Source organism: Momordica charantia (assembly GCF_013281855.1).
Source record: "Momordica charantia cultivar OHB3-1 chromosome 8 unlocalized genomic scaffold, Mcharantia_2.0 BLBB01000008.1, whole genome shotgun sequence".
NCBI lineage: Eukaryota > Viridiplantae > Streptophyta > Magnoliopsida > Cucurbitales > Cucurbitaceae > Momordica > Momordica charantia.
This window is the reverse complement of record NW_028275166.1, coordinates 10109345-10133848: the sequence shown is the minus strand read 5'-3', so window position 1 is coordinate 10133848 and position 24504 is coordinate 10109345. Positions and strand designations below refer to the sequence as shown.

At 31.9% G+C, this 24504-nt stretch overlaps 3 protein-coding genes across 4 annotated transcripts; all 3 read left to right on the top strand.

Moving 5' to 3' along the window:
- The first annotated feature begins 1582 nt into the window (after positions 1–1582).
- On the top strand, positions 1583–3213 carry LOC111023403 (uncharacterized). Its single transcript, XM_022300829.2, has 3 exons — positions 1583–2005; positions 2473–2519; positions 2846–3213. The coding sequence occupies exons 1-3, from the start codon at positions 1669–1671 to the stop codon at positions 3044–3046; spliced, it is 585 nt and encodes a 194-aa protein (XP_022156521.1). The 5' UTR covers positions 1583–1668; the 3' UTR covers positions 3047–3213.
- Positions 3214–5816: 2603 nt separating this feature from the next.
- SKL1 (shikimate kinase like 1) lies at positions 5817–9627 on the top strand. Of its 2 annotated transcripts, XR_002603114.2 has the most exons (11): positions 5817–6154; positions 6674–6720; positions 6951–7005; positions 7081–7153; positions 7254–7341; positions 7620–7702; positions 7837–7963; positions 8645–8723; positions 8808–8872; positions 9218–9350; positions 9450–9627. XR_002603114.2 is itself a non-coding variant. In XM_022300844.2 (10 exons), exons 1-10 carry the CDS (start codon positions 5920–5922, stop codon positions 9284–9286), a joined length of 921 nt encoding a protein of 306 aa, XP_022156536.1. In that variant the 5' UTR covers positions 5817–5919; the 3' UTR covers positions 9287–9627. The 2 variants fall into 2 exon arrangements, 1 of the variants encoding a protein (XP_022156536.1); XM_022300844.2 differs by having other exon boundaries at positions 9218–9627.
- Positions 9628–16848: 7221 nt separating this feature from the next.
- On the top strand, positions 16849–22485 carry LOC111023374 (uncharacterized). The gene is made up of 6 exons (XM_022300798.2): positions 16849–17259; positions 18125–19866; positions 19959–20210; positions 21164–21244; positions 21399–22022; positions 22245–22485. The coding sequence occupies exons 2-6, from the start codon at positions 18622–18624 to the stop codon at positions 22296–22298; spliced, it is 2256 nt and encodes a 751-aa protein (XP_022156490.1). The 5' UTR covers positions 16849–17259; positions 18125–18621; the 3' UTR covers positions 22299–22485.
- Positions 22486–24504: the final 2019 nt, after the last annotated feature.

Genomic DNA, 24504 nt, shown 5'->3' with positions numbered 1-24504 from the left:
CTAGGATTTAATATGCTTCTTTGAGAAAAAAATAGTGATAATAAATAGTTTTTTATTATGTATGAAATTTGTGTTAAAATTGTGCAAACAAGTACAAAAATAGTTACTTTAGCTTTTTTATGCAATTTTAAATGTGAATTAAGACTTTCTTATTGACGTTTAAAAGTATAAGTATCGAAACGAACATTTTAAAAATACGGTTCTAAAATAAACTAAAGTTAGAATTATGTAGACTAAAATCAACCAAATTGAGAATTTTGAGAAATTAATTACCAAATTGAGAATTATTGGACTAGCTTGTATTATTTTTTTGAATGAAAAAGAAAAAAATCCGAAGTGCTGGGCGAAGAGAGGTGAACTGGACCTTTTGGGGAGGGCTAGGAGTGGTGGGCTGGGCCACTAGAGGAGGGCTTTGGGTTTGGGCTAAGAAAATGCCACCGTTTTGAGAGGTACAGGAACTATCACTATTTAGATAAAATATTGGGATTAATAGATTGATAGGATATTTAGAGCCTATAATTACATAAAAGAATTCAATGTACAAAATTTGGCGTGAAGTAACATCTTACCCACACAAATTTACTATTATATACCTACACCTAAATATTAATTATTTTTTGAAATCCAAAATTGATTATTTGGAAGGTTACATTTTAAATCCCTTAATTTTTGTCTAATTATTCTTTCCAAAAATAAAAATTACCAAATTCCAAAATACTACCCAAATCCATAAAATCTTCCATTATTTCAAATTTTTGAAAACCTCCTCCAACCTTTCTTCTTCTGTCTGGTTTCCTTCCACAAATCGTTCCTTCCACCATTGTTTCTGTCCATTCAAACTTCTTCTTCGTCGTCAGAGCACACCGTTCTAGCTTCTCCTTCGTCTTCGGTCGTCAGTCCATTGTTTCCTCCCATTTATCACGAGGTTTGGTCATCGATCGGAAGTCCATAGCAAACCGTAGCTTCTTCTTCATCGTTGGTCGCCCATCGACTGTTCGAGTTGTCCCCTAATCTCGAACATGCGGATATAATATATATCTACAACTAAGTACCATTTTGGTAGTTATAGGAACTCAATAGTCGGATATATTTTACATTTATCATATAGATTTATCTCGTTCAAATCCCCACACACAACCCACCCCATAATATACCAGTTGTTTAAGTTGTAAATTTATTCAATTCAAAATAATTTAATGAATCAAGTATCTAAAAAAAGATTTTCAAATTAATAAGAACATCAATTGGTTTAAGTTTAATTAACTCAACTTTATTCTAGCCCGCTAAACCAGATTCACAGGTTTTCATTTATTTGAACTAAATTTAAAATAATCAATCAATAAATAAAAACCGTATAGGTTGAGTTAGATTGAATTTCATCGAGTTTTTCAAACATATGACACGTCGGATTTGAAGAATGAACAGAGAGAGAGGGGGGTCAACGTCAATCTGATATCAACGGCTTTAACTAACTTAAAACGGCAAAAGTTGACGAGCTTCCATGAACCTCTCAATTTGAGTGGATCATTTTTTGACCCTTATTTCTCTCTCATTTGTTTTGTTTTGTATGTTTGATTTTTGAATCTCGAATGGACACAGACAAAACTCGGGTGCTCCATTCCATTTCTCCGTCGTCGCAACTCCGTCGTCGTCCTTCGGCTCCTCTCGATGGGTTGTGGCATCTCCAAATTGGACGACCCTAAGGAGGCAGCCGGAGCTCTCCCACGCGCTACCCCCAATCGGACCAGCATTTGCTTCACCGGTGAAACCAACAGCCCGCCACATTCCGACATCAACATCGTCACAGATAATAACAATGCCGCCAATCACAAGGAACAACAACATTCTGCAAATAATAATAACAATACCAAGTTTCATGATCATCATTATAGCGACGATGAACAAGACGACGACGACCGCGGGATTTGCCGAGGAGCATCGCCGAGTTTTCGGGAATATTGTATCGACTCTGACTCCATATCCACCAGCATCAGAAGTACCGAAGGTGTGTTTAATTTTCTAATTTAGTCTTTATGTTTTACCATCTTCATTTTAAACGACGGAATGAATGTCATTATTATCAACCCATTTTAATATTCGGTGGTAGCCAATTTTCAAAAGTTATTTCTGGTTTTTTTTTTAACTTATTCTATTTACATGTTGGGTGTTTGACAGTATACTTTCAACTTTTGTTTATTTTAGTCGATGTGTTCTCAAAACGTTCATTTTAGTTCAATAATTTTAAAAAGTGACCAGTATTTCAATATTTAAAGAAAAATCTCGGGATGAAAATAAGATAAAGATCAAAATTGACCCACCAAAATAAAATTGGAATGAATACTAAATTAAACACGAAATTTTACTGGATACAATCACATATTTTATTCTCGATTTTTTAGATATATAAGAAATGCTGTTATTTTTTAATTTAATTTTATTTTATTTATAAGCCATTGGTTTTGTCTTGCACAGATAATTGTGAGGGAGATCAGTGCAAGTGGCAGAACGATCCAGATAAGGTACTAACAAATTAAACTTCTTGATTTTATTAGTATATGAAATATTTTGGATTCTCATTTTCTTTTTCATTCTAATTTCCAAAACAACACTACTTACCTTCAAGTTTTTTTTTTAAACACCGACGTAGCTTTGTATTAAAATATTATCATCGTGTATAAATTTATTTTTTAATTATCATCATTGGAAAATTGACAGCTATTTACTCATATTCTATATTCTCACTTTTGTTATGTACTCGTGTCGATGAATGGTCGTTTTTTAATCTACTGATAATTTTGATTATATTTTTTAATGTTAATTTTAATTTGATGTTGTTGGTTGACAGGGAACAGAGAGTGAAAGGGGGAAGAAAGATCGAAGAGGAAAAAGGATAATGAAAGCATTACAGCGAGGCAAATCAGGTGGAGTGAGGAACTTTTTGAATGCTTCACGACGTCACCACTCCAATTTTTCTAATAATAATAATATTAATAATGATCTTGACGACTCTTCCCACAATCAGAAGCTCCTGGCCAAAGCCTCTTGAATTCAAACCTCACTCTCCTTTTTTTTTTTTACCGTTTTTTATTTTATTTTATGCAATTTCTTCCCTTTTATTTTATTCTTTTTTTTCAGTAATACTACGTGGACTTGTCAGTGTGAAACAATTAAATATTTGAATTAGTAAATATATTTATTATGTTCCTTTCTTCAGTCTATTGGACTATTTTAGTTATTGATTGACATGGCCGGTAAAGATGTGTTTGAAAGTAATTTCATGTGGTTAAAACCACTTTCCTTAGTTCGGCAAGAGGTGCACAATAAATCTTATCAATAATGATTGGTTGATATATTTCATTAATTAAAAAATACAGCGAGCAAGAATAAATAATTTAACACGTTTTTAGGATAGAAATGGACAAATCTTTTTTAAATTCAAAATTTTATCATATCTTTATTATTAGAAATTTGGAAGGTTATGAGTTTTAATTTAAACGACCTTATTTATCTTATTAAATTTTATGGTTTTTTTGAGTTTTTTGAAATTTAAAATTAAATTAGAAGGTAAATTTTACTTTGTTTGTTTAGAAGAAAAAGTAAAATTTACTATTAAAATAATACAGTACCCATTATTGACAATATTTAATGCTATTACTTTAATTTATAGTCTTGTTTAAAGGAACATTTTATAGTATATTTATATAGAAGGATCAAATTCAGACCATTTAGATAAATTTCACCAAGAAGAGAGAAGATTTCGTAAGTTTCTTAAAAGATCAATGTTATTTAATTTTCAAGACCATAATGTTTTGGTTTTTCCTAATGTAACATGAATAATGATGTGTTATTATAAAAAGAAAACATAAATATTCCTAAAAAAACTCACCTCCACTACTTATAGAAATAGGACAACGGTAAAGCTTCGAAATTATTGTTATTATTATTATTTTGATAAAAAGCTTCAAAATAATTTAATTAAATATAAAAATAAAAAGTAAACTGATTTTAAAATGATAAATTTTAAAATAAAATACATCAAAAATCTTTATAAACAAAATACAATATTAAAATGAATTTCAACTTTGACAAGCTGTCATCACGTATGCAATAGAATGTAAAAATTGGAATTTTGTAGCGTGAAATAACTAAGAATATCCATAAATCACGAATTTTATTATACATATTTTTGTCTATTTATTATGCCACTTAAAAAACTAAAATAACCCTAAATATAAAATGCTATCAAATACCAAGGAAAAATAAAATCATGGTCTAGACTCTAGACTCAACAACAACAACTTCAATGGACGCAGCGGTGACCTTTAACGGTGGCAAGTAAAATATCCTACAAAATCTGAAGAAAAAATTCAACCTTATTTTTTAAATAAATCAAGGACAGAAAAAAATCCCTTTTCAATTTTAATTTTATATACTTTCAATTAAATGAATCCGCAACCAATATATTTTCAATTTCTCTCTCTCCAATTACGATTTCAATAATAAAGAAATTTGAAGAAATGACAATGTAAGGTACCTCTATTTTATCCATTGGTACACATTTTGCTCCACCCACTTCTAACATTTGATAAAGATTTGAGTTTCAAACCTCCAAAGCCTAAGAGGAAGATGAAAGGATTAGAGAGAGGAGGAGAACTTGGATAATTGGACCATGATAAATAATGAGAGTGCATAAATAGATAGAGAGAATAATGGAAGAATTTAGAGGGGTGGTAAAGTGAAGAGAATAGAAGAATTTAGAGGGGTGGGTGAGAGAAGAATAATGAAGTTACATAGAAAAGACAAATCTAATTCTGTATTTTAATATATATTTTTATACTTTTTATTTTTAAAATATTATTTAACCATTAAAACATTAAAATTTTTGAAATTCCATTATTAATTATATAATTAAAGTTAAAGTCATTAATTTTGGAAATAAATTGACAAAAGTTTTATTAAAACATTTCACATTATATTCCTTATATTTTTCTTCATTCTAACTTAAATAAAGGAACTAAAAAGACAAAAAATAAATAAATAAAAATATAAAAAGTAGAAGAGAGGGAGGGGGGTGGAGTGGAGAGTGAGGGTGAGAGAAAGGAATGAGCGAATTAGTGGGAATTTGAAGAGATTTGGGAAGAGAAATAGGTGGGATTTGGGAGGGAAAGAGTTGAATGACAAAAATGCCATCAAAACAATAAAGAAAACCTTAAATTGAAGGGGCAAAATGTAAGAAAATATTTCTCAAAATTTCTCCTGTTGCCCCTTTTATATATTATAGATTCATATTAAAAATAGTATATTTGTTTTGACATGCTTTTTAAAGTTTACAAATGACTATTTTTATTTTTTCAAAATTCAAAATCAATTATAATTAAATCTATTTTTCTAAAATCACACGTACATTTACTTTTACAAAATCAATAATCTCTTTTTTAAAAACTACTCTTGCTATTACCACTTCCAAACATGCCTCCGAGTTGAGATTTTGTAAACTATACTTTAAAATTTTTCAAAAAGATATTAAAAGTTATTTTAGAAAAATTTAAAATAACTTTAAATTGATTTTTAAGATATCATTTGTACAATGATTTTGAAAAATTAATTATATTTAAATTTATTTTTTCAAAATTACTTGATTGGAAGTGACTTTAATATAATTAAAAGTAAATCACCTAAACAAAAATTACGTACCAATTAATACTTAAAAACCACTTTAAAATCATTTTGGAATTTTATAACAGCAGTGTTTCAAAAAAAAAAAAAAAAAAGAAAATTTATAATATCAGTTTTATCTCTTTGCTAAATGTCACCACTTAGGAAGGAAAAAAAAATCTGATAACACACACTGGGAATGAAGGATAAAGCGCCTACTCTGGAAGCGCTTACTCTGGAAGCGACTCCCGAGCGAGCTTTATCATGGCGATGAAAAACACCGTTTCTTCTTCTCGACCTGATCTCCAATTCAGTATCCGCTCGCCAAAAATTCATGCAATGGCTCTCAATTTGAGCTGCTCCTTGCCCCTGCCATCTTCTGTTCATCGTAAACATATTCTCCCACTTCATGTTTCTGGACGATTTCTGCACTCTTCCGCCATTCAGCGCTGGAGATCTCTGCCATCGACTTGCTTAGCATCAGACGGAGCTGCACTCAGTGAGTTCTATTTCGGAATCCATTTTTCCCCGTAGAGAAACTTCGTAATCTGTTTATGCTTCATTTTTTATTTTTTGCTGCTTTGGGTTTTCTTTCGATGCACAATGACTTCAATTTTCCCGTCGTTTTTGTACATCTTCGTTTTATTAAGTTGAATTCGTAAAAGTAGCGGTTGGTTTTTCTCTGATGAATATTGGTCCAGTTGCTTGGTTTATGGATGATGTGCAGTCCAATGGTAACTTCACTTTGAATTGGATTCAAAGGTTATGAGTACCATTTTCTTGTAAGTCACTTTGAATTGTATTGCTAGAAATCGTGATTGGCCGATGAAACAGAACATCAGGCAGTTTAATCTGGATAAGGCTCTGCAACAAATTTGTGTAATTAACTCAGTGAAACGTGTTTGCCTTTAGTTGGAGGGTGGAGTTAAATCGATATCTAATTCTAAACCTAAAGGATGAATTGTCTAGTTTCAGTTTCATCTCTCTTTACTCAGTGATTTGTCTTGGCCTTTGTTAGATGTGGAGGCGAAGGTCACTGTCGATGATCTGTCTCTTGAAGTGCAGGTTAGATGTTGTTTCTCTAGCCTCAAGTTTCCATTTTATGGTGAACTGAAAGAATAGAATTAACATAAGTTTTTATCATATAATTAGCAAGGCTCAGAGAATCCTTTTGTACTTCTTTTTTTTTGCTCTATTTTAGTCTTGTGTCGTGATGTGCATTGAGATTAGTTTTATTTGGCTTCAGTTTTCTTGTGGCTTGAAGTGTTTATTTACACTGTTCAGTTTGAATTCAGAAGAAAGCCATGGATGTAGCTCCTGAACTGAAAGGAACTTCCATCTTTCTCGTGGGTAAGAAATAATCTTCAGTTTTTGGCGCAATTTAGGTTTATATCAAATTAATGTATGATAAGTTCCCATGTGAAGGGATCAACAGCTCCCAAAAAACTAAGTTGGGAAGACTCTTGGCTGATGTATTGAGATACTACTACTTTGACAGGTACTTATCTAGATGCTTTTTCCTTTTTGGTTTCTGGTAATTTTTTCCTTACTAGCATTGCTAATTCTGAATTTCTATGTCACATACAAAATGCATATAGTGATAGTTTAGTTGTGGAAGCTAGTGGTGGTGCAGCTGCTGCCAAACTTTATAAGGAGAGTGATGAAAATGGTTTTCGGGCGTCTGAGGTAATTATCTCATGTTTATAGGTTATGTTTTGTTGCATCTTCTCGGAAGTTATGTGGTTGAAACTGGTAGTTCAGTAGCATCTTTTTGAACTCCATTTTTTAGATTTGTCATTGTCGGTTTCGGGGTGACTGAGTTTTTACTTATTAGTGATTGTGCCCGAGAAAATACTGAAGCTTTTGTACCTAAGGACTCTTACTGAATGTCCTTAACAAGATATCTCTTGTTAAATGCTCTATAAAATATAGTCACAACTACCTGACATGCCATTTTGTTGCAGACTGAAGTGTTAAAACAATTATCTTCTATGGGTCGACTAGTCGTATGTGCTGGAAATGGTGCTGTTCAGAGCTCTACTAATTTGTATGAATGTTCAATGCTTAATTTTTCCTGGTTTAGTGCCCACATTTTTCATGAAATTGTTACTTGTATTTACTTAAAGCAATTTTTGATTTTGTTATGCTCACGTTGTTCTTTGCTAAACATTTTACATGCAGGGCGCTTTTGAGGCATGGCATAACACTATGGATTGATTTACCACTACAGATGATAGCAGAGGAATTTGCAGAAGATCATAGCCAACTTCCTGCATTTGATATATCTACTTTTGGATCTTATTCTGAGGTATTAAAAGGGGTTGTTTGAACTTGAAAGTGGTTCTCAAAATAGTTTTGAACCGTTTTTTAACTCTATTCTTTTTTAACTCCACTTTTATGAACTATAGCGTTGTTGTTTTCTAAGGTCAGAGTTATTTTGCACTTGAAATTGCTATTTTCAAAATCAAAGAATAATTTTACTTTTTCTAAACATAAGGTCATCCATAAAAACAATTTTCAACAAACACGTCTTCAGAAATTAATTGTTCTAAAATCTAGAGAACTATTAGGTTAGATTATGAGTTTGGCTTTGGTCAATTTTCAAAGTTATGTTTAGTAGACTTCTAAAAAAGTACATAATAAGTTTTTAAAACAATATTGTAACTATTAGGGCTCTAAATTAAGTGTTTTTACTTGAATTTCAGTTTTATATTTAATTGGTCTATCAACTTTCAATTATATATTCATACTTATTTACACTTTTTCAAGTTCAAGGATCTATTAGGCACAAAATTAGAACTTTAGGACTCTATTAAATACGAAATTGAAAGTTTTGGGATTTATTAAATGCTTCTAATTTAACAAACTATCACGAAAACAATCTTCCAAAACAAGTCCAAAATTTTCTATTGGGTTTTAAGTCTCGCCTTTGTCGGTACAAATCCATAGATATCCTTCATTCATTTGGCTATTTTTGTGTACAATACAGGTGCTGGGTCAAATAACTTCCCTCTACCAAGAAATGAAAGATGGCTATGCCACGGCTGATGCTTCAATATCACTCCAAAGTATGTGATTCTGATCCTTACCGCACTTGGAATATTCCACACTTTCGTGCTTCTTCTGGCTTCTAACACCTCCATGCCTCACAGAGCTAGCAAGTAAATCTGGATACGACGATCTCAATGCTGTCACAACCGAAGACATGGCTTTAGAGGTGTGAATCCTTTTACCATATTTATTAGGTGTCTACACCAATAATAGGGGAGCTATAGGGAGAAAATTTTAAAATTTTACATCAATGATAGGGGAGTGGAGCTATAAATTTTCTTTAGACGATTTAGACAGAGACCTCAGTTAAGAGAACGAGTCCTCTTCTGATAGGGTCGGACTCTCGGCCCCTTCCCTTCATAGACTCAGTAAAGCAGCTTTGCTCTTTTAGACTTGTGTGTGAGCAAGTTATACTAGGCACTGGTAGAAAGAGAATTTTAAAATCTTAACTCCGCCCCTAATCGTAAGTTGCAGTGGATGAGATGATTCATTGTGTTTGGGTGTGATTTAGGCTCTCAAGGAGATAGAAAAACTGACCAGAGTGAAGAAGATGATCGAAGCAGCAGCAAAACCTTTTTAACCAAAAATGCAGTTCCTGTGGTGTTCACATTTCAAAAATTAAGGTTGCTTTTTGCCCCTCTGGGGTAAGTAATTCTGATCTGATCAGTGTAAAATACCTTTTACCTCCCTGTAATATTCACATTGCCTCTCTCAACTCCAAAGGTTTGGATTTTGTTTTATAGGTTGAAAAAGGTTCTTCTACTCCCGCTACCATAGTTCCTAAACTTTAGTTTGTAATAATTTAGTTCTTGAACTTTAGTATGTAACGATTTAGTCCTTTTTTTTTTAATTTGTAATGATTTAGTTCCTATGGTAAATGCTTTTAAGATTTAATGAGATATCTTATATATCTATATGAGAGACCGAATGTGTTTATAAACTATAAAATTTAAATGGTTACATAATAAACTTCGAGATTGGATTTTTATGAGATTTTTTATGGTAAGGACTAAGTTGTTACCTACTAAGTTCGATTATTAAATTGCTACCAATTTGAAGGTACAAGGGCTAAATAATTATATACTAAAGATCTGGACTAAAACCCGTTATTTCTTTTAAGTATTTGTAGAGGGAAAAAAAGTTGGAATAATTGGGTCATTTAAAAATTAACTACAAAAAATAGGTTAGAGTCTAGAAGAGTCCAGTTTCAAGCAAACTGTGTCGAGTACACATGATTTATTAAAGAATGGTATTTAGTACACACGATTTGATTGAAAATCATATTTATCAAGTTAATTATATTGGGTCTATTATTATAGACGTGATAGAATAAAAAATTGTGTTAAATTGTGAAGTGAATTTAGTCTCTATGATTTGAGATTTTTTCAATTTGATTTTCATAGTTTTACAATCGATGATATGATTTTTTATAATTTAGAATTAGTTTCAATTTAGTATCCAATCAAACTTGAGCGAGATGAGTGGTTTTTGAGAAGGTTAGTGGAGTTTAACAAAATTATACGGATCAAATTGAAACTTATAAACCATACAAGCTAGTGTCAAAAAAAAAAATTGAAGTTAAGTTTAAATGTTAGGGGGTAAATTTCGTAATTTAACTTAAAACTATCATAATTATAAAGTAAATTATTTAATACTTTCATCGTACCTATTTCTTCTTTGATATAATAAATAATTATTTATTAGTCATATTGATGGGGCAGGCAATTAGGTTTTGAATGAAAAGTATCAATTTGGACAGTGGGGGGTAGAGGGTGGCAGGGCAAGGGAAGTCGGCCGCAGCTTTTGTTCTCGTACACGGAAAAAGAAAGGGTAGAATGGGGATAACAGAAATAGACGACAGGCACAGCTTTTGAATTGAAACTTGTGACATATAAAATATGACAAATGGATTACTTTTTCTTACATTTACCGCCGCGCCCACGTCTTCCAAAAAAAATTTATACTATTATCAAAGTAACTATTATTTCCGTTGATAATTTAATATGTGTACTTTATTATTTTATTCTGTAGATTGTGGTAATGCGTAGATTTTGTTTACACTAAATGATTTATCCCTTTTAAAACGTGAATGCCCTGTAAAACAGAGATAATATTCTGATGCCTATGTTAGTAATGAAATTTGATGTCTGTTACACGTATTCAGAAGGAATTCTAACATACCAGAGTGTGGTGGTCTTCTGTTCGATTGTATCTAGCAATCAAACATGGGAAATGGCTCTGAGATTCTCATAGTGGAACGACCAACCTAGTGACGATGATGACTATGCTAAGTCAATCACACTATTAGGATGTGTTGATGGTGGGATGTGCTGGCATGATTGGTAGCATACAAGACCTGCCTTTTTCGAGAGGTCTGGTGAGGCTGATATGGCCCATCTCTCAAACGCTTGCCATGTGACAAGTTGGTTCTATCCCCCACAACTAATTGTATACCATTCTTAAATAAGAACGTTATTGATAAGACAAATAATGAAGGGAGATAGTAAAATTGACACGCGTTTAACTTAGATGATCAAGTTAGTAACATTTTAATTTTTATTTCTTATTTCTCATTCTCAGTTTTTAGAAACATAAGTATTTATCTTCGAGCGAGTTTAATACAAAAAATTTCTTGATATGTTCAAGTCTGCTCCTCGAGTATAAGAGAGCACTTACTTCTAATTATAAAAAAAATAAACATAAGCCTCTAATAACTATTCAAGTTCGTTATTTTTTTTATAAAGATTTCTAGAATTATGTAAAATTTTTTAAGCAACAATCTTGTTTCTTGTTCCCTTTTCTAATTCTTTACAAAAACATAAATTAAAATATTGTTTTATCACTATTATCTTATCAAATGTATAATAGAAAATGAAAAAAAATAAAATAACAATTCAATATTAATCATAAGAAAACCGTCTTTCATATAAAAGATTACTTTTTTAATTTAAAAATTTGAGACAACAGAAAAATAAAAACCAATCGTCAAATATGGTTTTCTTTATTTTTAATAAATAAATTATTTAATTCAATTTTTTTATTATTTTTTACATGTAGGATGGAAATTGAATCGAATAAATATACGTCAATTATTGAAAAATAGATATAGGTCAATTATATATTTATTGAAAAATAGAAAGCTTGATTCTTATCAGATTTCTGGATCGGTCCTTTGGTACCGGCAGTTTAATTTCCACTGCCATGTCCATTGGCCACGTCACTCTCAGTATATGGAGGTCATGGAAAAGACATGATTAACCTTTAACCCAAAAAAAGAAAATAAATAAATAAATAAAGAGGTGCGCAGTGCTCTGTGCTGATTTTGTAAGCGGTTTCCAAATACTTTTTCTTTATTTTCCCTCCCTATTTCACTGTGAGGTGAAAAAGCACTCAAATATCCCACCTTCTATTTCACTTTATTTTTTCCCTACGTTTGTTATTATTTTAAACGTTTTTTTAATCTACGTTATTTCGACACGTCTATTTTAGTTTTTATATTTTTAGACTATTTTGATAGATTAATTTTTATTTTTATCTCATTTATTTCGATTACAATTTTAACATGAAACTTCATTTCACGTCACTTTTTGAAATGTAGTCATAAATTTGTAGTAAATTTTACGTTAAATTTTAACTAAAATGATCACTAATAAAAAAATATAGAGACGAAAACAAACGTTTTGAAATTATAGAGATTAAAACGAACTAAAATTGAAAAGTACGTATATAAAAATAATATTTATTTTCGTGAGTATATAAATAGGGGATGGATGAAGCGCATGGACACATCAAATATTCAATGGTGTGTCAACTTTTTCAGTTACCTGTTCATTTGCTGTGACCATCAACCTAAATGCTCTGCCTCTGCCTCTTTTTGTTCAATTTGATTTTGATAACAATTTAGGTTTAAACATTGTATTAGTCTCGAAGTATATTTTGGTCTCTTTATTTTTAACTTATATTTGTTTTAGTTCAAATACATTCGAAACATCTATTTCGATTCAGGGTCGATTCATTTTCCTTCCTATATTTTTTATTTTGATCATAATTTTAACACGATACTTCACCTACTTAATTTATTGAATGTAGCCACTTGTGTTGAAATATAATAAATAATTACTAAATTAGTCACTATACACGGACCAAAATGGACGTTTTCAAGATACAAAGACTAAAATAACAGAAGTTGAAAGTTTAAAACCAAAATGAACGTTTTTAAAGTATAATGATTAAATTGAAGGAATGTCATAAGTATAAAGATAAAAATAGTATTTAAACCAACCAATTATTAACGAGACGAAAAAACTTTTATATTAGAAAAAAAAGGTTGAGAAAATTGTTTTATTTATTTATCAAATTATAAAGTTGGTCATTCCAAATTTAGTGTCAGTTTCAATTTGATCCATGTAGTTTGGTGAAGCTTCACATGCATATCGTCCTCAAATTGTGTATTACAATCTAATAAATTTTCCAATTTCCTTCAAAAAAAATTTTAATTCGAATTAAAGCATTATTACAATTGACTAACATAGTTAGTTAAATAGAAAACATCAATTTATTGTCACATATATTTCTTTAATCAATATGGTAAATGGTAATGACAAAGTTGTTTAAATAATTTTTTTTTAGAATCATGATGATTAAATTAAAATCTAAATAATCATGGTTTAATTAAAAATTAAAATTATAAAGAATAAATTTTTGTTATACTTAAATTACCAATTAGGAAGGTTGAAAAGGTAAAAGTAAAAAGGTGCCTATGGAATAACCTTTTTTACCAGCCCCACTAAACGAAATGAATGGCCTTCAATTTAAAAACACAATGGTTCCAAATTCTTATTTATTAAAGTTGACTAAAATGAATTCTATCTGTCAAAAATAATAATAAAAAATAAAAATAAAAAGACTAAAACCAATTCTATGGATTTGAAATTCTGTCAGACATAGAATTTCAAAAGACAACGGCACCAAAAATGGTTTTTTTTTCCTTCAATATTATATTATAAATAAAATGTGTTTAAATACTATTTTAATTTTATTTATTTTTTATTATTGTAATTTCAAAATTTCATTTGAGTGTAACTTTAACTTTTATTCATTTTAGTCGTTATACTTCCAAATCATTTTTTTAATTCTTGTACTTTTCAAAAGTAACCAATTTATTTTTTATTTGCAAAATTTTAGCACAAATTTTTATACAAACCTTTTAATTCAAATTCCGTACTTCATTTTAATAACGAGTAAAATATCATGTTAAAATTATGATTGAAATAATTGAGAGAAGATTAAAAAGGTTTAAAATATAATAATAAAATGAATATTCTAAAAGTATATTGACTCAAAGGAATAAAAATCAAAAGTATTTGAATGAAAATAGTATTTAACTTAAAATAATAGATATATTTGAATTAGAGGGAGAAATTTATATATATACATATACATATATATATAAAAAATTTTAGTACAACAAGTGGTGATGAGAGGATTCCAACTCAAATATGGATTTGAACTCAAATCTAATTAACTTTGAACTACACTTATGTTGACATTTATTTATTCTATATATATAAGAACCGTTTTTATATGCAGTTTAAATTACAAAATGGAATATAATGTTTAGGGAGGGTGTTTAAAGACTATTTCAACTTCTTAAGAATAAAATTTTTATTTTCAATATAATAAATGTAATCAAAATTTCAATTTCTTTTATTAAATTGCAACTAACTTTATAATAAACTATAAGCAAACATCTATAATGGTAGGAATAAATATATAATAACTAAAATAAAAATATTCAAATTACATTTCTTTAAAGTAGATTTATCGAAAAAAATTAAAAATATGCCAAAGCCATTGTAAATCATAATGGTGTTTTTGGGTACGAAATCATAATGGTTTTTTCTTTGAAAACGATAGTAATCTTCTCAATTAAAATAATTAAAACAATACTAATATTTTTAAAATAATTTTTTATGCAATGATTTTTGTTATGGGTGAAACATAAAGTATACACATGGCCTTGTCTAGGGACATGCTCGAACACGCTAATAACCAAGAAGAACTAATCAAATATGCATAATGCGGAGCTCAGCTCGGTTTCGACTTGGGACGAAGATTATGTAAGTAGATGATCCATGACAAGTACCAAATATCACATAATTAATCTACTGACAGTTGGTACAAGATCAATTGGATGATTCATACGAATGTCGTAATAGCATAGCGACGTTTTTCAATGCTTCATTTACGAAAGTAGAGTTCCACCTTTCCAAAGGTGTGAGATCTCTACATATTTTACTAAGCTCGACTCAACATTATTTTGAATTAAGTACTTACTTAAACATTTGATTATACGGCCGAACACCTCACCAATAGAGTTCACTTTGACTTATGCCGACGTATCACCTTGGTCGAAATACAGCATCAACAACTTCTTCATTTTTTTTAATACAATCATTTTTCTTATAAATACACAATTAATTATTCCACACTTCAACTTTGGGGTAAATTAGAGGGAAAAAAAATCAAATTATTTTCAAGTATATCCATAAATAAAATTTAAAAAATGTTTAATTACTTTTAAAACATATTAATAAAATAATTTGTAAAGATTGTTCTATGCAGAACTAAACACCAAAAAATCCATATGTTCAACCAATTTTTTTATTTCATCGTAATTAATTGTTTGTTTGCACTTGACACAACACAAATCGCGTGGGGGAAAAATATTCAAATTACTTTTAAAAATAGAATTGATTATAGAATAATTTTTAATTAATTAATTATTCGTTTGACACTTTATTATATTCAGTTTACTTTAAAATATATTCTACCCAAACTCATGTAATTAGGATTTATTTTTTACCTTTTTTTTAACTAATGTAATAAGAATTAAACTAGAGGCATTTACATGAACAACATAAAATAAATATATATTTTAAGTTATAACGTTTTAAATACATATTAAATTTATAAAGTTTTAAATAGTTGGGTGTTCATTTTTTGAAAATTTATTAATAAAATACGATACATATGATTCTTTTTAACATACAAAAATTAATATATTCATAAAAATATTTAAATTAACAAATAAATATTTTACATTTTGAAACAAATTAAAAATTTTACTATTACTAATATGTCGATGTTGTCTAAAAAAATGTGGATATTAGTTATTTATTTATTTTTTTGGATATCATGTTTATTTATTTATGATATAATTGAAATATTAATTCAAACAAATGAAGATATGAAAATGTTTAAGATTTTTTTGTTATTAAAATTAAGGGTAAAAACACTTTTAATCCTATATTTTTAGTGAAGTAATAATTTAGTCTCTAAATTTTAATTTGTAGCAATTTAATCTCTATACTTTTAAATTTGTAATAATTTAGTCTCTGAACTTCAATACGTAACAATTTAATCGATGTAGTTTTAAGTTTACAATGATTTTTTTTATTAAGTTTCTTACACACACGCGACTATCTGAAAATGTTGGGCTTCTTATTGGGTCTAGCTTCTTAAAAAGCCATAGGGAGAGACCGGACAATCTGATGATATACACTTGTGATGTCAGAGAAGAGTCCAGAAGAGAAGAGGCAGCTGTTCGAACATTTTCTGTTGGATTCTAATGGGATGAAAGATGAAAATAGGAATTCGAAAGAGCGTAGAGAGATGGTCGAGCAAGAAGCGGGCAGGCATAGGTAGTCGATAGCAGCAATCGACCATCTTGAGCAGCAAGAGAAAGCAGAACCAACTACGATCAAGGAAGAAAAAGCGGGAGTAGCAAGCAGACGCAAGAGGGACAAACCTCATTTTGATTTCATCATTGGTAGAGATGGAGAAATTTTGGGCATCTGAAATTCCAGACATCGCTAGATGCTGGGCATCTACATCCCCGAAAAATAAACGGTCCCTAAATGTATTTATAAAGTATAAAAATTAAATTATTATTTAATAAAAATAGACCCTTAATTTTTTTGAAAAATTTCACGATACACCTAAATATTTAAAATTAGGTGACTAATTTTTTTTAACCTCGAGAGAGGGAGAGAGCCTTATAAGGAAAAAAAAAAACAGAGAGAGAGAGATGGAATATGCAAAGAGGAAAAAAAAAAAAAAAAGGAAAATTACAACCTAAGGAATGGCGGTGGGAAAATTGGGATGGGGCGATGATGGTGATGAAATGACGCTTGCTGGTATTTTGGGATTATAAACAAAAACATGGTGAGAGAGAGAGAGATTATGGATTATGGATACACACCCATCAGCCATTGAGCCATTGAACCATTGAGCCATGATCCAACCCATCAAAGCTCGAACGAAGCTTCTCTTCTCTTCTCTCTAAAACTAAAACTAAACCCATCTGCCCTCTACTATACCCATTTCCCATTTCCAATTTCTTCCACACCAACCAAAACCAGGCCCCTCCCCCTTTGATTTTCCCCTTTCTGTGTTCAATCCTTCAACAATCGGGGATTCTCGATCTGGGGGTGTAGACTTTTTGTTCGGAAATGATTTTTCCGCCGGATTCTTTCACCGGACTGCTAATTGGTGCGTCCCTTAATCCGGATGATGTTTTTTCTTTTTAATTCACTCACTAAATCCTTGTCTTCTCTTCCTAATTTTGGGTGATCCAGCTGCTTCCCGTACCCTGAAATTAGTTTTTGTTCTACTTTCGTTTTGGTCGTTTCTGTGTGCTGCTGCTGCCTTCTCCGGAGGAGCTCTGGTTTTAGACTTCTTAGTTTAACGAAAATCTCTTTAATGGGGGGGTTTTTTTGGGCTATTTCTTTTTCAATTACTGAACAAAGAAACAGCTTAAGAATAACATAACAATTGAAAAATCCAGTTGCTTGCAGTGGATGATGACCCAATTGTAATGCGATTGCGTTGAATGGGTTATCTTATGGGTTTCGTACAAGCAACTTCTCTTCTTTCGAGTCCTCTTCCTATTTGACGTTCTGGAAGTTGGTTCTGCTTTTTGGTTGGTGTTGATATTCTCTTGTACATCTTTAGGCGAGAAAGGCCTTGAGGGGAGGTAGAGGGGAAAGGAATTTTAAGCCCAGATATGCTCCTCTTCGTTCCATTGTAATGGAGGAATTGTTAATTGAAAAAATCTGTACTCCTTTTTCTTTCTCTACCATTCTTGATTCTTCCATGGTTGATTCTGCATTTTGTCCCACATTAATACACTGGTTTGATTGGAATATAAGTTGCAACTCCTGTAGATCATATCATGGCGAGTAATAAACCCCATCAATGATCATCTTTAGTTATAACCACTAATTAAAGAGAAAATTTTGTGCTGTTTTGTTAAATATTGATGAAATTGGATCGATACTAGACATTTACAAATGCAAGGTAAAGTGAATACAGTAGATTTATGGGAAGGGACTAATCATTGTTCATATCATTTCAGGGGTGTTTAGTCGTTGTATTGGCGATGACGAAATGTGTGTCGTTGGCTATTCCTTTGAATGGAGGTTGGAGGAAGTTTGCTCGCTGTAATTTTTTGATATCTCACATCTGCTTGAGTTTCTCTATGAAAAACTCCATGGGCATGGAAGAGGGTATGTCTAAATCATGGATGCACTTGGAAGATACATAGCATTGGCTTATATTTAGATCTGGGAAATGCACTCTTTTGATCTTTCTTCTTTCATCAGGATACTAATGAGCATAGGTAATTAAGAATTTAAAATCATAGTGCTTAAAGGTAGAAGATCATCCAGTAGAAACATTGGTAGAAGTGTAGGCATCTGGTATCCAACAGCAACAGAAGCAAACTCTAAGCTCTCTCAACACACACTCTTAAGGAAGGACGTATATGTATTCGTTGAGAAAAGAGAAAGGAACTGGAGTAAAATCCCATTCAAAATATAATAATTAGTTTTTTGGGAAGATCGGCATTTAGCAATGGGCTTACCGCAAGTCCCCATAAGTGGAACAACTGAGGAGGTACCACCAGCTGGTTCATTGAGCATGTTTCTGCAGAGCCCTCCACGTTTTAACGATGTGAGCTCATGCAATTTGGCTGGAATCCGTAATGGAGGCTTGAGCCGGTGTACTGGGAGTTCGCCATGCTCTTCTTCTGGAGATTCTGAGAGAAACTTCTATATGGAGCTTCCAAATTTTCATGAGAACTTGTCTAAAGTTGGAGGGAGATTGGAAAACTCTTCCAATTATCATGGTCCAAAAATTGGCTCTATGGATGATGGCCGCTGGTTTAACTCTAAATGTGGACGAGATAGCCATAATCCGGTTTCTAGGATAGTTGGATTTGTGTCAGGGGAAACTAGTTCTAGAAATGATGGAAGCACGGTTGATATTAGGGTCAGTGAAACCGAGTCCAGTGGGTCAGCAGTTAGAAAGCGGCTGTTATCTCCACTGAGTAGCATGCTTTTTCCAGACCAATTTAAGGGTGATCAGTTGGACATTGGTAGCAGAAGTATCCAAACTGATGCCTCTATATCTGAAAATTTAAGAACTTCTGCAGCTCATGATTTTAAGAAAGCCAATGTTGGAAGTAAAAATGACATTACCTTGCAAACGTGGTCTCTAGCAGGTCTATTGGAACAGAAGAAAATGCTGTATGGCAGCGGCGTTGTGAAATCCATTGTTTTTCATGATGGTCCTCTGATAGAAAACAAGAAATCTCTAGTTCAGGATGAAATTTTATCTTGTCCAGGACATGATGAACTCTGTAAGTTGAGTCGAGTAAGAACCCATGTGGAGTCTGAAAGTCTGTCTCCCGAGACCGTGTCTGTGGTACCACTTTCTTTGTCACCTCTTGGTCCAAAGATTTCAGAGAGAATGAAAAATGCAGGAAGATGCAGAGACGTCAAGAAAGAAAATATTGGTTATCATTCACTTCGCGATATAGAAAAATCATTTGGTGGTTCAGACTCGCATATTTTATTTGCCTCTGACGAAGAGGAAATCAAATCATTTGAAGATGTTATTTTGGAGAAAGAGTTTCGGCCGTCCTCCTTGGAAAATTCCAAGAGCGTAAGTTGGTTTATGTCGCAGGAGCTGGTCCCTACTTCCCCGAGCATGCGGTTTGTTCGAAGTTTGAGTGGACTTCCCATTAGGAGATCGTTGGTTGGTTCATTTGAGGAGTCTTTATTATCTGGTCGATTCTTATCTGGAAAACTTTGTCAGGTTAGTATACTGCTGCATAATGCCAGTCCTGATTTAACACAGAAATATTTACTTTGCAACGTTTTTTACTTAATTACATATTATATGTGTAGAAAATTGATGGTTTTCTGGCTGTGCTAAGCATTACTGGAGGGAACTTCTCGCCACAGTCCCAGAAGCTTCCATTTTCAGTAGCAAGTGTGGATGGAGATCGCTACTTACTATATTATGCATCCATTGATCTTGCTAAAAATTCTTTACTAAACAAGTATAGGGTACAAAAATCCAAACAAGTTTCAAGCAACGATGAGTCCCAAATGGTGAAGAGCCGCCTTCGGGTTCCTATGAAAGGGCGCATACAACTGGTGGGTTGCTTGGCCACTTTTTATATGGTTACTATATTTGTGAGTGTTAATTATGTATGAGAAGGATTTATGTTCTATTATTGCATTAAATATTTGCGCGATTTTAGGTGTAACATTCTAATTTGTTCATTTCCAGGATGCATGGTTTAAGGACTAAATAGGATAACCTTTTATGTGTCAGGTTAAACTGGACGACTCATCACTGATATATTAAGTCTATTAGCTTTTTTTTTTTTTTTAAAGGTTCACACAGAAGATTTAAATCTTATAAAAGCCCATGCAGTCTTCCAAGATTTCTCTAACCCTCTAAAAACTCTGTTGTTTCTATCAATCCATATACCTCACAAAATGGGAAAAAAAACACTTTTGCAAAGAGTTTTGCCCTTTCCTGATAGCCTGTAATTGTAAAGGTTATAATGTGGAGGTTCTTTATGTTAAATTGTGAAGGCCACATATGGATTATACATCGGTGCAAGATATCTTGTGTTGTGTAGCAAGTGCTGTTTTGTGTGAATCTTTTTTCTGGTTGCATCAGAATTTACCTATTGCTGTAAGAAAGGATGAAATATTCGAAAGTTGGTGTCGAAGTACTTTGTCTGTTTAGGTACTAACCTGATTCAATATTTCATTGGTAGAATCTTTAAAAGTTATATTATCAGGGGTCATCTTCCCATCCCATCTGGAGCGATTATGAGAAACTCGATGTATTATTTTTAGATTTTTCTCATTTTCCCATTGAAGTTTTCAGGAGCTGTAGAATTATCAAGTGATAATTTCTCTCTACATTTGCTTGTCTGAGTGCTTGATTGATGTAATATGTGAAAATGTAATGCATATGTGCTGGTCGACCTGGTTCGGCACATTATGGATTCTATAGGTATGGGTAACTTCCAAGCAATTAGAAGAGCCTATGCGATCTCGTATTTATTTTTTGATGTATTTTCTTTTTCCAGGTTCTCAGCAATCCCGAGAAGACACCCCTGCACACTTTTCTCTGCAAGTATGATTTGAGTGACATGCCAGCCGGTACTAAGGTGGTGAATCTTATATCTTGATGCTACTTTTGATTCTGTTCATCATATTACCAGGATGTTTAATGTTGGACAACTTTTAGATTTTCATGGTTCATATTTTTAGCTGGCTCTTATTAGCTCTAATTTTGTTCTTGTTTTTGCGTACGAAAATTAGACCTTCTTGCGCCAGAAGGCTACTTTAGGTTCGTCCAATACACCAACTTCTTCACTGTCGAGAGAAGGGAAGTTCGATCACGACAATAAAATGGCCGACAATGTGACTTTAGCCTCCCAAAGAGGCGATGCTGAAGTGGTTAGCAATAACGGAACAGATATCAATGGAGTTAAGGCTCTGTGCAAAGGGGAGGATGTGCAAATGGGGAAAGAAAGCTCTAACGTGGTCGACTTTATTGATGATGGGGATGGATCGGAGCGAGTTTTCAATAACCGAAAGACAGATGCTGGTGCGCTCCTGGGCCTTGAGAATCAATGCCAGAGGGGGGCTGATCAGAAGGATGGTTGCTGGGTTGATACTTGCTGTGGAACTGACAGGAAGGTGTTGCATGTTTGTTCAAAGGTCAATGAGAATTCTGCAGGTGCTCTCCGCTATGCCCTTCACCTCCGATTCCTCTGTCCATTTCCCAAAAAATCTTCTCGATCGTCTCGGAAATGCAAACCCGATTCCCTCTCCATGCAAAACAAGCATAACTTAGATATAGAAGGCGAAAGGAAATTCTATCTGTACAACGACTTAAGGGTCGTCTTCCCGCAGCGCCATTCAGATGCCGATGAGGGCAAGGTAATGGTTAATCCATGGCAGTCTCTCAATATAATTTTTAACATCAGAAACCATCCTTTCTTCCCATTTCTTCTAAGATGGGCAAAGAATCACTCATTAGTATGTGCTAATCTCTTGCTAGAGCTGCTGTTATGAACTTTTTTACTGATTTTGGTGAGTTCAATATGGCATTTAACAAGTTTTTGTCTTTTTTTGTTGTGTTTTTTGGGTGTGGAATGGCAGTTGAAGGTGGAATACCATTTTCCAGAAGATCCAAGATACTTCAGCATCAGCTGACAATGGCTTCCTCCATATCTCTATCAAAAAAATGCAAAAGGCTTCTTCTTTTCTAACATATCCATGTAATGTACATATTTTTCTTCTTCTTCTGTCATTTCCCTCTCAAAAATGGCGTTAACCCAGTTCAGTTATCATCATCCTGTATAGAATCTGCCTTCATATTGAACAAAGTTTTTACCCTTCACTGCCTGCTGTGGCACTGTTCCAAAGCTCAGACAACTTTAATGTTGGAAAACAAAATAATAATGAAACTAAGTATTTCATTAATTCCTTTGTGGGTTTTGGACGATTATAAAATTAAAAGCACTCGGAATTTCAAAAAGCACTTTGTGAGTTTAGTTTATTTATTTATTTATTTTTATTTTTAAGGAACATGACATGAGAGGGGTGGTTTTGCCTACAGTTTGAAGGGGTGATAAGTAATTTTAGCATATTAAAAATATTTTTCAAAATGTTCTTTGTGTTTTGGTTGCATACTTTAAATTAGAAATTCAAAACATTATCAAGGACGGATAATTTTCTATTTTTTATTTTTACATGTAAATGGATGAAAAGAGGATTTATTTTTTTCATTATTCCAAAATCATCTCAACCTCACCATTATTCCAAAATTCAGATTAGAAAATGTGTTTTCACTAAAACGTGGAACGGTGTGGGTTCTGGTCCTTGGGCCGACTCGCTCTAATCACTACTGTCCAATAAGGCAGGCCCATTTACTCAATATATTGGCCCAATTCAAATATCAAAATTTGGGCCGAGCTTAATGAATACAGTCGTAAGGCCCACTCTTGTAATCACCCGGCTTAGCGTTGCTTGTCAGCCCACATGGGATTTTAATAATAATAATAATAATAATAATGTTAAATTACAACTTTAGTCTAAGAGTTAGTGTCTAAGAGAGAATTTAAAAAAAAAATATATCTAATGGGTTCTTAAAATTATCTAATTGGTATCTAAACTTTTAAAAGTGTCTCATATGTGTTTTGAACTTTGAATGTTGTATCGATACTAATAGGTTCTTAATATAAGGTTTATAACTTATTAGTCTTTTTTTTTATAATTCAAGACATATTAGCCACAAAATTTAAAAGTCAATGAAATATTAAACACAAAACTCAGATTATTGAATTAAAAAAACTATTTAATATGTCTAAATTAAGTGAAACTCCATAGATTTATTGAACAGTTTTTAAAGACTTACGAGATATGACTTTAAGAGTTAGTTGAGATGAAGCAAATTCGTTACTGAACATGATAATAATAATGGAAGCAAAATAGTCTAACATGAGTTTAGCTTAGCAGTAATGACACATGTCTCTAACCAATAACTCGTGAGTTTAAATCCTCATACCTTCCCTTGTTATACTAAAACAAATAGGAACAAAATAGAATAATCTTAATTAGTATTTAAAGTGGTGCTGTTTAATTTCTCATATCTTTCTTTTTTTTTATCAATAATTTTTTTAGTACAACAAATTGGGAGAACGGGAGTTTGAACTTCCAACTTTAAGGGGATGAATACATGTCAATTACCACTAAAATAGGTTCATAATGGCTTTTATTATTATTATTATTTATTTAAGAATTTTGTTTAGAGTTAGAGGGCTTAGAAATGAAATGAAGTCCATTAAAGGGAAAGTGGGAGAGAAGGAAAGGGTAAGAGTTTGGGGTTGGCGTAATAAGAGTTTGAATATGGAAAAGGAAAAGTAATATTCCATTAAACTGCAACTGGTGATCAAATCAAATCAAAATCAAAATCAAAATCAAAATCTCGAAAGGAAAAATGTTAGATTACGTACTCACTTGCTTTTGCTTATACATTAATGGTCACGTCGACACAGACCCTTCATTGTATATTCTCTCTTTTACAGAAAAATAGAAACACACCTCCACCAAAAAACAATGCCAAAAATTCACTTTTCCTCCCAACCTGGTATTAGTCAAATTCGATCAAACCAATCCAAATTATTCAAAATTTGAGTTAAATCGAACAAAACCCGACCTTACTATTAATTTCAAAACGATTTATTTTACCTGTCATAAAATAATCTTTGTATTTAGTTTTTGTTTTTATTATACAATATTTTTGATAAGTGACCCGAATAATCAAAACGAGTTAAATAAATAAATGTACCAGTCAAACATGATGGTAAGTGTTAAAATTGATGAATTGTGAGTGAAATAAAGATTGGGGGAATAGTGG

Coding starts and splice junctions, on each gene's coding strand:
- SKL1 (XM_022300844.2), top strand. CDS start 5,920: ATGGCGATGAAAAACACCGTTTCTTCTTCTCGACCTGATCTCCAATTC. Junction 7,703..7,836: donor GTTCAGAGCTCTACTAATTT/GTATGAATGTTC, acceptor TTTTACATGCAG/GGCGCTTTTGAGGCATGGCA. Junction 8,873..9,217: donor CCGAAGACATGGCTTTAGAG/GTGTGAATCCTT, acceptor GGTGTGATTTAG/GCTCTCAAGGAGATAGAAAA.
- LOC111023374 (XM_022300798.2), top strand. CDS start 18,622: ATGGGCTTACCGCAAGTCCCCATAAGTGGAACAACTGAGGAGGTACCA. Junction 19,867..19,958: donor TATCTGGAAAACTTTGTCAG/GTTAGTATACTG, acceptor TTATATGTGTAG/AAAATTGATGGTTTTCTGGC. Junction 21,245..21,398: donor ACATGCCAGCCGGTACTAAG/GTGGTGAATCTT, acceptor TACGAAAATTAG/ACCTTCTTGCGCCAGAAGGC.
- LOC111023403 (XM_022300829.2), top strand. CDS start 1,669: ATGGGTTGTGGCATCTCCAAATTGGACGACCCTAAGGAGGCAGCCGGA. Junction 2,006..2,472: donor CAGCATCAGAAGTACCGAAG/GTGTGTTTAATT, acceptor TGTCTTGCACAG/ATAATTGTGAGGGAGATCAG. Junction 2,520..2,845: donor GGCAGAACGATCCAGATAAG/GTACTAACAAAT, acceptor GTTGGTTGACAG/GGAACAGAGAGTGAAAGGGG.